Source organism: Ixodes scapularis, unplaced genomic scaffold (genome assembly GCF_016920785.2).
Source record: "Ixodes scapularis isolate PalLabHiFi unplaced genomic scaffold, ASM1692078v2 PGA_scaffold4__175_contigs__length_147842914, whole genome shotgun sequence".
NCBI classification, from domain to species: Eukaryota; Metazoa; Arthropoda; class Arachnida; order Ixodida; family Ixodidae; genus Ixodes; species Ixodes scapularis.
In genome coordinates this window covers 140158373-140171542 of record NW_024609879.1, presented here as the reverse complement: position 1 = coordinate 140171542, position 13170 = coordinate 140158373, and the positions used below count along the sequence as shown (strand labels likewise).

At 46.5% G+C, this 13170-nt stretch overlaps 2 protein-coding genes across 10 annotated transcripts in view; one reads left to right on the top strand and one right to left on the bottom strand.

Moving 5' to 3' along the window:
* Window positions 1-12289, top strand: part of LOC115318788 — a 162226-nt gene extending 149937 nt beyond the window's left edge. For 2 of the 7 annotated variants that reach the window (XM_042293473.1, XM_042293475.1), the window contains exons 2-6: window positions 4241-4392; window positions 9037-9791; window positions 9890-9957; window positions 10026-10205; window positions 11270-12289. In XM_042293473.1, coding sequence (XP_042149407.1) covers window positions 9624-9791; window positions 9890-9957; window positions 10026-10205; window positions 11270-11423 — 570 coding nt within the window. In that variant the 5' untranslated portion in view covers window positions 4241-4392; window positions 9037-9623 and the 3' untranslated portion in view covers window positions 11424-12289. The other 5 variants (XM_042293474.1, XM_042293478.1, XM_042293479.1 and 2 more) reach the window with 5 other exon arrangements.
* The window catches only part of LOC115311043 (histone-lysine N-methyltransferase PRDM9-like), a 45944-nt gene that overhangs the window by 9626 nt on the left and 23148 nt on the right, over window positions 1-13170 (bottom strand). The gene's annotated exons all lie outside the window — the stretch shown is intronic.

The following is a 13170-nucleotide window of genomic DNA, read 5'->3' as shown; positions in this document are numbered from 1 at the left end:
ACGAAGTATAAAGGTTGCTCGTGAACTGTGCTGGCCAGTTGATGCGCTGGACGGTTGATCGCCGGTAGCGTCTAAATTTCCAGACGATGTCGGCAATGTCAAAAGCTAAAAGTCGCGAGAAAAAAAAAAGTGCGATGGCGGCTACTGCGATAAGCCAGAACCAGGTTCCTGCACCCCTGGCTAGACCACTTGAAGGGGCCGTGCAGGGACATTCGCTTAGAATAATTTTCACTTTACGCGAGCTTAATGGCTCTAGTGGGACACAATTGAATACTCACACGCAACGAATGACCAAGAAACTCCTTTGTTGCGGTGTATTTTCAAGGACAAATGCGAGCGTTTTCTCTCAATATCTCCTTCGGAAAACTTGATGACGCAGCTGACGTGTCGCAGTACCCTCCAGTGTTGGCATTTCAATGTGGCTCATAGATTGGACTCATGCATTGAGGGAGCACTCAATTTGGGCTCGTGATATTCAACAGCTGATTCGACAAGCATTCGGGTATTGCCCCGTGTCCAATCGCTGCAATGACGACGATAGACGAATTACAATAACGTCTGGAACTCAGTGCGTGTCCTGTGCTTCGCCAACCCCAGTGCGTGGCTCTGATCAACACTAGCGGCATATAATCGGTTCCAGATCACGTAGGCCGCTTGTTCTGGCTGCGAGTTGCATAGGCAAACGTGCTCGTTTTTCTTTTAATTATTTTTTTTTCTGCGACTTCAGTTGCACGGGGTGAGAATCGAATGCGTCTCATAGGTCATTAACGTGAGGTATACGTTCTAAGCGGTACATAGATCGTTGCGTCGCCCCTTTAGTTATCATGTGTGGCACATGGCTCTGTGCCGTGGTTCCAGTGCACCACGGCACCTTGGGCAGCTTCCGTCAACCTTCAGCGCCTCTCACCAGCGCCTGCGTCGGTCTTCGCCGGTTTGCACCGGAGTGCTAGGAGCAGCGGCTGACACGGGGGAGCGCCTGGTTTGTCGTGACAGGCTCTGAACTTATGTTCGCTAGTTTTACAGGTCTACCTTTTTTGGTCTTAAATCTCGGTAAACCCCTCATTATAAAAATATTTGCCGATAAAATTTAAGAAACACCAATGTATATCTCAATAGATACGGTAGTCAATGTAGTTCCGGTCTAACGAAAGAGCGGCAAACTTTGACTTGACACTGGCTCCAACGTCGCCAAAGAGCATTGTCAGTGTTAATGCACGAGTGTAGGTTTTCATAGTAGTTGTAGATGGTTGTTTCTTCAGTTTATGATATATTACACATCATTCCTGATAGCAGATAGGCTGGTATTTGCCAGAATTTTGCACAAATTATGTATATAGACATAGTAACTACCCGTAAAAGAGAAAGGAAGAGTCTTTATCCCGATAAAATGTTCCACTATGATTCATTTTTAAATCCTGTTTTTAATACTCATTGTAAATGAAACTTACTGTGACCTCGGCCTTATTCCTAAAAAAGGCCCTGCGAATTCCTTTTGTGCCCTACCTATTCTTATTAGAAAAAGGTAGGTAATATGCTTCAGCATCAAAGAGGAACCCTCAACCGTTATCAAAGATAAACACATTTAGCGATGGAGTCGCGTTTTCTTTTTTCAAGTGATGTGCTAACAGATGTTGGCATCTGCTCCAAAAGCGTCAGTGGCTGCTCCAAATCATGAATATTTTTCCTGCTACAAAAGGCCGACTGCCTAAAGCCACGCTGCCTGAAAGATGACGCAACCCCCACCCCTCTTCTTTTTTTTCAGCAAAAATTTTTTTTCGTCCAAATGTAGCGCTAGAGGTTCTAATCAGATACCCAAGTTTAAGAAGTAATCATTATCTCGTTCAAACGTCATAAGTAATTTTCTGATAATTTTGATTGGAAAATGGCACCCATTTTCGGTAACTGACGCCATTCAGCGCCATGTGTTCGAGAGCTCCACCGGCAGCCATTTTCCCGTTGTAAATTTCAGAAAATCGCTATTAACTTTTGAATAAGCCAACGGGGAGAGTTTTGAAACTTTGTCATCTGGTTCAGACCACTAGCGCTATATCTGGGTGGAGAACGAGCGCTCGTCGAGGCGTAGTTCATTTTTCTGTTAAGAAAAAACAAAACAAAATTTGTATAATAAATGTATATAATTTTGGGGGTCTATTGGAAAGAGGGGGGGGGGGGGGGGGGGGGGGCACTTTGTAGCGCCTGCAATATTTGGTTGTCGGGTGAAGAAACAATGCGGATCGCAAGTTCGTCTGCTCCTTTTGCAGGGGTTGTGGTGACGTCAGAAAAACGCCGAGCTCTGATTGGCTCCGATCGAAGGACAGTGGATATACCTCAAAGCAAGCTGCCTCTAGGTCTACCCACTATCCTTCCATCAGAGCCAATCAGAGCTAGGCGTCATTCTGAGGTCGCCGCAACTGCTGCCGAAGAAGCGACTTGCTCTTCGCATAAGCACAGACTTAACCTCACGAGGGTTTGCCGTTAGGGTTTGCCGTTGTCACTGCCGAGTATCTGCATTTAACAGCGGACCTCGGTGCTGAGGCTACAATATACCGGGGACCCGGTGGTCAGGCCTGGTATCCTAATGTAAAGTATCGATTACTAATAAATACTTTTATGTCACAAATTATTCTTCGCAGCCATCCCTTTCCCCGAATTCGCAGACGCGCTTTTTTCAGAGGCTCAGCTGCCAACGCTCACCCATTCCTAGGAGAAGATCGTAGTTTTCCTTGAGATTGGTCATCCTGGACTTCACGTAGAATGACATGGTACTCCATTCCTCATCCGAGAAGTATTCTCGGATGAGGCTGAAGCGAGGCAGGTCTTCGGAAGACATTTTCGTGGGGACGCAGTCGAGTGGCGGTCGCAGAGCGGGATTCCCAAGTGACGCTCAACTGTCGTCTGCTACACTTCCCGCGCTTGCCGCCACTTTTTTTGATCAACCAACAGAGCGTGATACTGCGCCGCGGAAAACTTAATAAGGATAACTTTTTATTAACGGTTTTCGCATTTCGTTGCATGTAAATTCTTGGTTAAACATTTATCGTTACAAATCTCAAACCTTTCCTCGCTCTCATCAGATGGCAGGGCAAGCGGAACCGGAAATCGTACCGGAAATCAATTTGAAATCCCTCCCAGGCGGCAATGGCGGCAACGTTTGTTTGGCGTGCAAATGGCGTGCAAGGAGGTTGGCGTGTCTCAAAAACTTGTGTCCGTTGGTTCATCGTTTCGAACGTGAGCTCTGAAATCAATCCCATTTCTTTTACAACGTGCTGCTGCTCTCTTCCTGCATTATTCGCCGGATCAAGGAGCATCATTCGGAAAGCAGCTCGGTTAGTCTGATCCGAGAAAACCATCGTAAAACAACTTTTAGATTGTGTTTATATTAACGCTGATCTGTCGAGGTCCGCTGGAAACGTTTCGGATCCCGCATTTGTCGTTTCCCAGCGTTCATTTCTGACAGAACTGAAATCGACCAGTTTGCAAACGCTCGTCGGCGTTGCACCTTAGAGTATCCTTTAAGAAGTAGTGTTCTTTTTTCTTTTACCTTTATTATTATTGTTTTTTTTTTACTTGTTCACTCTGTACTAGAAAAAAAGAAAACCTTTGACGGGATGTGAAAATGTGAGACATGCTGTTCGATTGCGAGTGTAGTTTTACGCACTGACATTCGTGAAGTTGTAGGGAATCGTAGGAGGAAGAGCAAACAAGGCAAGAGGTAAGTATCTTAGCATGTTAGTCTCGCCCCAGCGTTTGACCGTGCTGTTTCACCGACATCGACGCCTGCGACCTTCTATATTGTTTTGAACGCAAGTTCGCCGGATTAAACGTTTAGTTCCTCAATTATTTGCCGCCTCATCATTTGTCATTCGTGACAGTATCGGAGCTTGTTCGAAAATGAAGGCCCGCCCATAATGCATTGGATATTCTTGGACAGTGTCCACCGCATGACTGCAACTGGTTAAGAAAGTGCAGTTTTTTCATGTCACTCAGAATCTACAATCCTGTATCCAGAAAATAATCACTAGGCTAATAGCGAGACTATCTTTAATTTTGGCAAGCCTCCATGGTATGCATAGTTTAAAGTAAGATTTCTGGTTTGATAATCCAGTTTGAATGTTACCGTGATAAAATTCTTACATTTTTTTTTGCTGGGGACTCATTAAAATTTTTATCACCCATCTATGATGGTCCAACTGCCCCAAAAAGATATTTGTAGCATTACATCTCCTTTATTTTAATGTAGCTCAAGATTCAATATTCTGCGATGGGGCGACGAAGCGGTTTTCGGTGCTGTAAACCTGGAGCGCCGAAGCGTGGTGGGGCAGCCCTGCAGGTGGCTGAAGCGAGCAGCTCAGCAGAGGGCACTGACTCTTGACAGGCTGGCAGCCGTGGGCAGTAAGTTGTTTCTCCTTGCTCCCAACACACTACTCTACCATTTATTTGCTGTCATTAATATGACTTCATGTTGACCACTTTGAGTGCTCTTTATTCAGTAAATACTAAATGAAGTATATGCATAAAGGTTGCTTGCATGTGAAGAATGGCACCATTTCTTATGATAATGACAGACCTGACGGAAGAGTGTTCCAATCACGGACATCTGCACAGAGTATTACAATACTTAACACCTACAAGGAATCGCTCTAATTATTAAAGGGTAAGGTGATGTTTGTACATAATCAACAATCTTTAGTAACTCAGTTAAATAATTTTCAATTGTTTCCAACATCGTTATGCTTGTTGCAGAAATTGAGTTGGTCTTTTTTGACCTCCGTTTACTGAAGATCGCTTTGGCTGTCGTCACAGACGTAGCTTTGTTTACCGCTGCACTTATCAATTTTCTCCACCGAGCCACAATGGGCAGTGGTTGCAGAGGAATATTGTGTACTATTACAGCGAATATGAGCTGAAACGTCATGACACCTTCCGCTCGGGACTATTAGTGCTGGTTGTCGTATCACTGGGCAAACGCACGCTGGGCCGAGACACATTTACTCCTGTGTTCGTTACGCCATTCCAATCTTCGTCACGATGGGTGCACCATGCAACCCATTGTCTATGGACACTTGTGAAGGCCTTATTCTTAGATAATTTCCCTCTGCATCTTTGCCAGTGAAGGCACAAATTAAATTGTTATTTACCCACTTGCTTTTTACTTGAGTGAATTTAACTTTCTTCTGCAAACAGATTAGGCCTTTCTGGAGCATTCATTAACACCCCTCAGAACCGACATTTCTGCCGCTGCATTGGAAATGAGAAGTTTAGCTGGGGAATGCTTTAACAGGCATTACACAGCAGTGACTCACGGCCTGCCGGTATAGTGCTCACCCCATATGACAACAGGCAGGTGTGGGGATCGAGAGAAACCTGTAGTTCTGGGTTTTACAGCGCAGTCCTTGGTTCTCTTGAATGGCGAGAGTTATACATGAAACCGTTTGCAAAACTTAATCAAACCAATCTCTGCGGTACTTTTGTGCAGAGTCTCGATTTGTGCAACCATCAGTTTGCGATGAGTGGCTCACGCTGAGATCTTGGTTCATATTTCTGGAGAATGACAGGTGTGACCTTGTCACCTGCGCACTCAATACCGCACCCGCCGTCTCGCTACCAGACAGCCGGAAGTGCGCTGTGGCACGAGCACACGAGGAGATTTGTCTCTGTGTCAGTTGGTGCCAGTGTCTACGAAGCACTATGCCAGGTGGCGCTGATAGCGCCACACGTGCCGTTTCAGCTCATACCGGCCGCGATAGTACCTGATGTCAAGCAGCAGCAGTTCTTAAAGAAGCAATTCCCGGGAAAACCGGGAATTGTCTGGTAAATTTTAATTACCGGGAAAAATCAGAGAATTGTCAGGGATATTGTTAAAAAGCGAGCCCAGTCAGGGGGGCAATGAGCCGGAGACGCCGTCGAGTTCCCTGAGCAAAGGATTGGGTACTTAAAGGCAGAAAAATAGGCAATAGATTCTGCTTTTCCTCCTCATTTCTTTTTACAGCGCCTACCCAGACACACACGCACACACGTGAAATGACCAAGGAGGATGGAAATGTTCCACCGAAGCGCGCCGAAATTACTCGAGGGCGCGCCTTGGAGCCAATAGTAGTAGTTTTGGACCATGTGTAGGCAAAAAGGAGAAAAATCAGTAGATTTTGTGGTATTATCACTGAATCAGCAGAATTTTGAAACAATCAGTAGGAGTAGCAACACTGGCGTAGACTATGCAAAGATGGCGACTCCAAAAAAGAAGATAAACAAGGAGGCGGGAGGAAGTACCTAGGAAGCAATGGCTAAGAGGGATTCTGGGAAATCTACGTCCCTTCCGACCAAGCGGCTCGCCGTGTACTGCCGTGAAGCCACACTCGCGTCCAAATTCGTGTATTACCCGCACCCCTACTTTCTTTTGCCCAGATATTTTTTAAAGTTTTGATGCGGGTAATACGCGAGAAAATATGGTATACACAAACTCATCTCTGTCATGGCGCGGTGGTGGCGCGTCGAACGCACTTCCGGTCCGGGGCTGTGGGTGGAAGTGTCAATCTGAGACGTGTTTTCCTGCGTTGTTTTGAAAGGAACCAGACAGAAACCTGCCTTCTTGTCAAAATGCTGCGACTGTGGCTGTACCAAAAGGGTCGAGAAAGGTTTGATGGTCAGTTTTCATGCGCTCGGTTCGTCCGAAAATCTGGATATGTGCCGTGAAAAGGGAAAACCAGACGCCGTCGGACAACGATTGCTTGGGCGGGAAGCATTTTGGGTTGAATTCACGGATACTTCTGGCCATCAGATTTATTTGTTTTGTTCAAAAATGAACGTCGGAAAACCGTCAAGTTGTACGGACCACATGCGGACTACGTTCAGTGCGTGTTCAAGTTCAAACGGTCGCCTGATTGTTCGAACTGTCGTCTGCTCTTTCAAACGTTTCTGCTTGTCGTCTGCTCTTTTAGAGGACACCGGCCCGTAGACCAAACGTGGGCCCGGTACTTGCGACAAGAATTGCAGGCCTCAAAAGACTTAAGTTTGAAGGTTGGTAAGCAGGCTCAACGTAAACAGTAGATACAAGGAGATGTTGATCATTGTTACCAGTGGCCATCACCGACTTGTTATGCCTGATTCACTTGGTTAGATTCTGCTTGCTATTTTCAGTGTCGACGTCGACCATCTCAGCTACGGTTCACGCTTTTGCAAATCTGAGCGACGTCGCTACTGAAAATTGCGAGCGAAATCTCATCATGTGAATCAGGCTTTAGCGTACGTTCTGCGGCGTCCACGCGGAATGAATCGCCGCATGTCAGATTATTCACGCGAAGTTTTGAGGTGTAACGAGCCTCGTTAATTTCGCTGACGCCGCTCAAGTAGTCAGACATCGCTAGGAGGACGTAGAATCAACAATTCCAACGCAAAAAAGAGCGCGGGGACTCACACCAACGCCGACAATATCGCATTTCAATGGTTTGCTTATGGGCAACGCCGAGCTTCTTGCCCACACCCCCATCGCGCATGCGCGGCGCCGGTGGCGTCCGCTAGGGGCGCTCCGGTTTGTTTGTAGACATGAGTTAGTGTATACTGGTTTGCATGTGTTGACATAGCTTTTCAGTAGGGGTGTGCGAATAGTCGAATGTATGAATTCGAATCGAATAAAAAGTTCCCTAGTAATTCGATTCGTGAATCGAATTCCTAGTATTCGGTCACTCGACCGTATTCAATATATTTGGCCAAAGACGCACGGTCGGCGCGGAGCTGACACGAGCAGTTTTTTCTCCTGATGTTAGCTCCACAATGTTCGACAGACCATGCGAGAAACACCTCTTGGTCCTACCATTCCACAAAAATCTAACGCACATGTCAGAAAAAAGAAAAGTAACAAACGCCACAAACTTTATCGCACACACATTTACTCATGATCGTGAAGCAATCTAACCTTGATTCACAACCAAAACTTCCCCTTTGCACCGCTTCCAGAGAGGAATGGTTTGGAATTCCGCGCCATGCCTAATTCATTTCACGAGCAAAACCCCTCGTTTCAAATTGAAGCGCCGATGTAACACACTTGCCACGCTCACAGAAATTGGCGACTGCATGGTCACAAAAAGAAAACCACATTAACCACGCCGATGAAACTGGCCCGGCCGAGTTGTCGTCGTCATTCTTTCGGAATCGCAAGCCGCAAATTCTGATTCGGAACGAAACAATAGTGTGCCTAGGTTTGAGAGAGTTTCCAACAGCTTGACATCTGCGTTTGAATTACGAACTGCGAGAAGGTGACCAAAAGACAAAAGCGCCGATCGGGCAGGGCAGGCGTTGTCACTCATTTGTTTGCTTGCCTTCTTGCCACGCGACTACAGAACACATGTGCCCTTAAGACCAATTTACGCAGGAGCCGTCTCCGTGGTTTCAGTTTCGCTTGCTCAGTCTTTTAAATCTAGGCTCTCTAGAACAGGATAGATGGACGAAGGAATGGATGCATAGCGGCAGTTGGACGGTGACTTCCGCCACCTAACCACGTCTTTTTTTTTCTTCTCACTTTAGATTATAAAGTTTAAGCCTGTTTACTCAGATTTAACAGCTATTTGTTCCTTATATAAAATAAAATCCCGGGTGCCCTTTTTCTTTCTTAAAATTGAGACCAAATGTCGCAATACGCCTCTTTTCTGAAATATATAAATATAAAAGAAAGGGACATGTCGTGGTGTTAGGTTGTGCTTTTATTGAGAAAAGAAGGCATGTGTGGCTGTAACTTTGGGTTTTTGTGACGCTTAGGGGAGATAGATTATGTTTGCGCCATAAAATTGGATCTTTAGTGCCCAACATTCATCAACAACTGTAATTATAATGCAATGTACATTTGAGTTTTTGTTCCTTACGAGATGCATATTCTGCACCAGGTGCATACTCTGCACATACAATAATCTCATTCGCAGCACAGTTTGAAAAATACCTACAAATGAAATCACTATTCGATTTGATATTCGGCATTTTTTTTCTTAATTCAATTCGTTATTCGATTAGATAACTACCATACGGTATTCGCACATCCCTACTTTTCAGAGGTCAGTTCCCAGAAAATGGCCTCGCTGCTCCGTGGTGGGCTGCAAGCCTGGTCATCGGAGCCACGGTTCCATTACCCACAAGGTACCGACAGACAGCAGCTTGCGTGCTGTCTGGCTGGAGACAATTGGTGTCAAGGTATGTTCTCGACACTTCACCCGGGACGCCTTCCGGTGTCCTGTTGACTCGGACAAGTGTGTGCGGCTGAAGCTTGGAGCTCTCCCTATGCTGTTGCTGCCAGAGGCAACAAGAGCACTGCCACCACAACTGGTAAGTGAAGCAAAGTTGACTTTCTGTTTGTTCATGGCTGCAAGATGTCAAACCAGGTTTACTCAATGCGCTTCGAGGGGGGATCACAAGGCCGGGTGAACTAGCGTGACGTTGTCCCCTGTAAAAATGCACAGAATCTGCAGCTGCACAGGTGAACCAAGGGTGCAGTGCTAGAATGCCACCTTTGCAGCCTGCCCCAGCACTCCAGGTTCAATTGTTGTCTCCAGTCCGAAGGACAACCCCCCAACTGCAGGCCCAGGACAGCCGTCCTCGCAGTTCGACTCCCATACCACCTGATAGTGAGGTAAGTGTCAGCAATGTGCTGGATAGGCCTTCTTATGCAGGGGACAGTAATGATCCAGAGGACAGACCAGATGACCCATGGGACTCTGACAGCAGGACAAAGTCAGATGACTCAGGTAGCTGTGACAGCGACACCAGCACCAATGTGGACGATGAGTCAGCTGAGGACAGCAGTGACTCGGGTGAGCGTTGCCCACAACTCCCCACCATTCTAACGGTCATGCTAACTGCACCAGTGCCTGACCTTCTAAAACATCCTTACAATGGCCTTACAATGCAGACGAGGAGGAGGACTACATGGAGGAGAGGGTTGCTCCTGGTGACATTAGCTATGCGCCCTCCACAAATGTGAGCTTCCAAAGGTAGTACTTTCAAATAACCTCCGGTATATGTTACAATTTTATTTATATTTTCAGTGATGACAGTGACTGCGTAAAGGTGCCACTCCACAAAGAGCGGAAGTTCATTGTTTTTGAAGGGTGCCTCTTGGAGCGTTTCAAGGTGTGCCGCAAGTGCCATGCCCCTTGCTGCAACACCACAGATGTTGTCGGCACACTACTGATTGTCAACAGGAGACATGGTGGAGCCAGCCAAAGGTAAGTGGCAAAGCAACAGGCAATGTTTGCATTTGTGCAGCCATTCTTTTTGGAAGTACTTCTCCTGCGACCATCTTGAGGAGCAACAGGTCCGTCAACATTCAAGCCATCTCAGAGCGCACCTACAACAAGTATCAGACTGGTTATCCGATGCCTGCTGTGAATTAGATATTTGCCGACTCCCGAATTTTCCAGGAGCCTCCCGAATTTTGATCACATCTCCCGATTGTATGGACGCGACCTCAGATCTCCTAAAAAATGTCCGCCGTGATTTTTTTTTAATGACGCCTTATTGCTATAATTATCACGCGTGTGTCATTCCGAGTTACTCGAGAGTAGGTTTAGGTTACTCCGGCGGGTTACCACGTGACAACTCGGAGCATTACCGTAAAGAGAGGGTAGATTTTCAAACGCCAAGGTACGAAACCTCTATTCCTGAAGTTAGAGCGCATTTTGGAACACGGCTTATATGACCATGGGTGCGCTAGGCTTCAATCAGCTTCTTTGTCAGGTCGTCGAGTGAGGTGCGGAACGCCGAACTACTCTTTGTGTTTCCCCGAGTTTAGTTGGAACCACTGATCTGTTGGTATGATCGATGGCACTTTCAAAAGCCACGAAGAACTTGCAAGTATTTCTAAGATCATACGCGACTGGGTTTCCATGCTTTGTCGCTTCATGGAAAGCTGAAAAGTTTGAATTCTGCACAGTGTGCGTCCGTGATGTGTGAGCGTTTCGCACGGCGGCAAGCTTGACACATCAAGACACACATCGCTTCATGAAAGCATCAGAACCATGCTCGTGCCGTAGAAGGGCAGGGCACCACCGACAGTTTACTCCAAAACAACTGCGAAGACAGTGATTCGCGCAGAGTGCCTCTTCACGGGGTTTCTTGTCAATCTAAAAAAAGATAATGTTTCAACCCCCCTTCCCCCCGCGCGGCAGTCTCCTGAATTTTGATGTTGCTAAGTTGGCAGGTATGGAATTGGGTAAGTCAGAGTAAGAATAACTGTAGAGAATAAAACATTGCATTGCCTATTGATTTATAACGCATAATTGCCTGCCAGGTGTATGAGCAGCAGAACACTGAGCTTCTGCAAGGTCTCCGAGGCAAGAGCATTGCCCTTGCTGGGATGGACGCTGCGATTCGCCAGGATTCAGTGCAGAGTACTGCACCTACAAGTTCCACAAGGCAGTCACCTGGAAGGTCATCCATGTTGAGCAAGTGCAAGTTGGCGAGGTAGCATTTACTGACTGAGGCAAACAAAATTATTGTAAAACTGATTTTCCTCTTGTTTACAATCACTGTTGCTTTCTGCTTTAAATCTGATTGCATTTATGGAGGCCTTGCATTGAGGCTGCAGTACATTGTCTGTTGGAAGAAATTAATGCATACACGTGACCAGTCGGATGAAGTGATGTCAAGCAACGCCATGGAGAAGGTGGCATTTGTTCGTGGCTTCACCAAGCTGAAACAGAAGGGCATACAGGCTACCATTCTGATGCTTTCCTGAAGCCATTTGATTTCATACAAAATATTTGGAGAATACTTGGAGAATAAAAATTACTTGACACATCAACTTGCAATTTTTTTTATTCAGCATGTTAGAACACACAATGCTTTAAAAGAATAGCACATATTGGCGTAAGGTGTCCCTCACTATTTGATATTGCAGTCAGTCCCACGCAAAAATCAATGCACTGGTTTAGAGAACTACTCCACGCTGGGACATGTTGGATCCAGCTTAGAATAGTTCCATAAGCCAGTACTTTTTGCCCGGACAGCTGCTACCCCACTCAACAGAGCGAAATCTCTGGGGAACCCTAAACCCCATCGTCTTCCAAAGTGCATATTGTCACGGAGTAAGGCAAGGAGACGGTAAATTATGAACTGAAAAAAAGTGTTTAATCAGCAAACTTGTGCCAAACAAAATAAAGAATGAGCGTCGAGACAGCAGAAAAGCAGGCGGCGATTTGGCGGCGTAACAGGAAGGGAGAGCAAGACTGACTTGACGAGGTCACGGGCAGCTCCTTTTCTAATCTCCGTCGGCATCGCAAAAATCTGGCCCAGAAGGTTCGAGCATCGGGTGTTCAGGGTGAGAATGAACAAGCACTTTCGAGAACAAGAAACTAGGACGAAATGATAAAAGTTACGCCCGAGTAAGAATAAACGCCAATCTTCTGGAGTTCCGTGACCGAGCGCTGCTTGTTCGGCCCTGCGCACAGCAATATTGCACTGGGGTGACTGAGAACATGTGAGGCCTACAGGGCAGGATATCTAAAGCCACAGTATTCTTCTGATGGATAGGCATTCCTAATGGCCTTTACTACACAGGCAGGCAGAACCTTCCTTTTGTGCCTCCCAAGGCGGCGCCAAATCCACCTTGCAAACTGGTGGTATGCAATGTACCTGTACCAGGAATGGAGAATCCAGATTGAACTCGGGTTTACGAAGATCATATCTGCCCGTGGTAGAATAAACTGTACCATCTCTTACAGTAATGAATTTAATGAATTGAACACAATGTAGACTCCTCACTGCACCTACCAATTCCAACCTCGGATGACTTCCTTAGAACTAGAGGCCAGTTTCTGCACCGAAGTCTGATGCCCGCTTGCCTCATTCCAAACTTAAACAGAGCCCTGTATGTAGGTATTCGGTTATGCAAAATGAATTAGATGGAAACTGACCAGTGTGTTAGTGTTTCAAATACCCGACACCACCTGGTGTTTAAGGCCTTACCTGTGGGTTTCCCTGTTCCCGACGAGCTCCCTGTCCAAGAGCTCGATCGCCCTCATGCGAAACGCGATTTGGAGGCCGACGGGATTGCGGATTGCCCCGAAGAAGTCGCTGTGCTGTGTGATGCAGACACTGCCGGCGTTGGCGGCGACTTCCCCACCTCCATGCAACAGATACATTTGGCGGCCGTCGACATCACGTGGCAGTGGCTGCAACTGCACCTAAAAT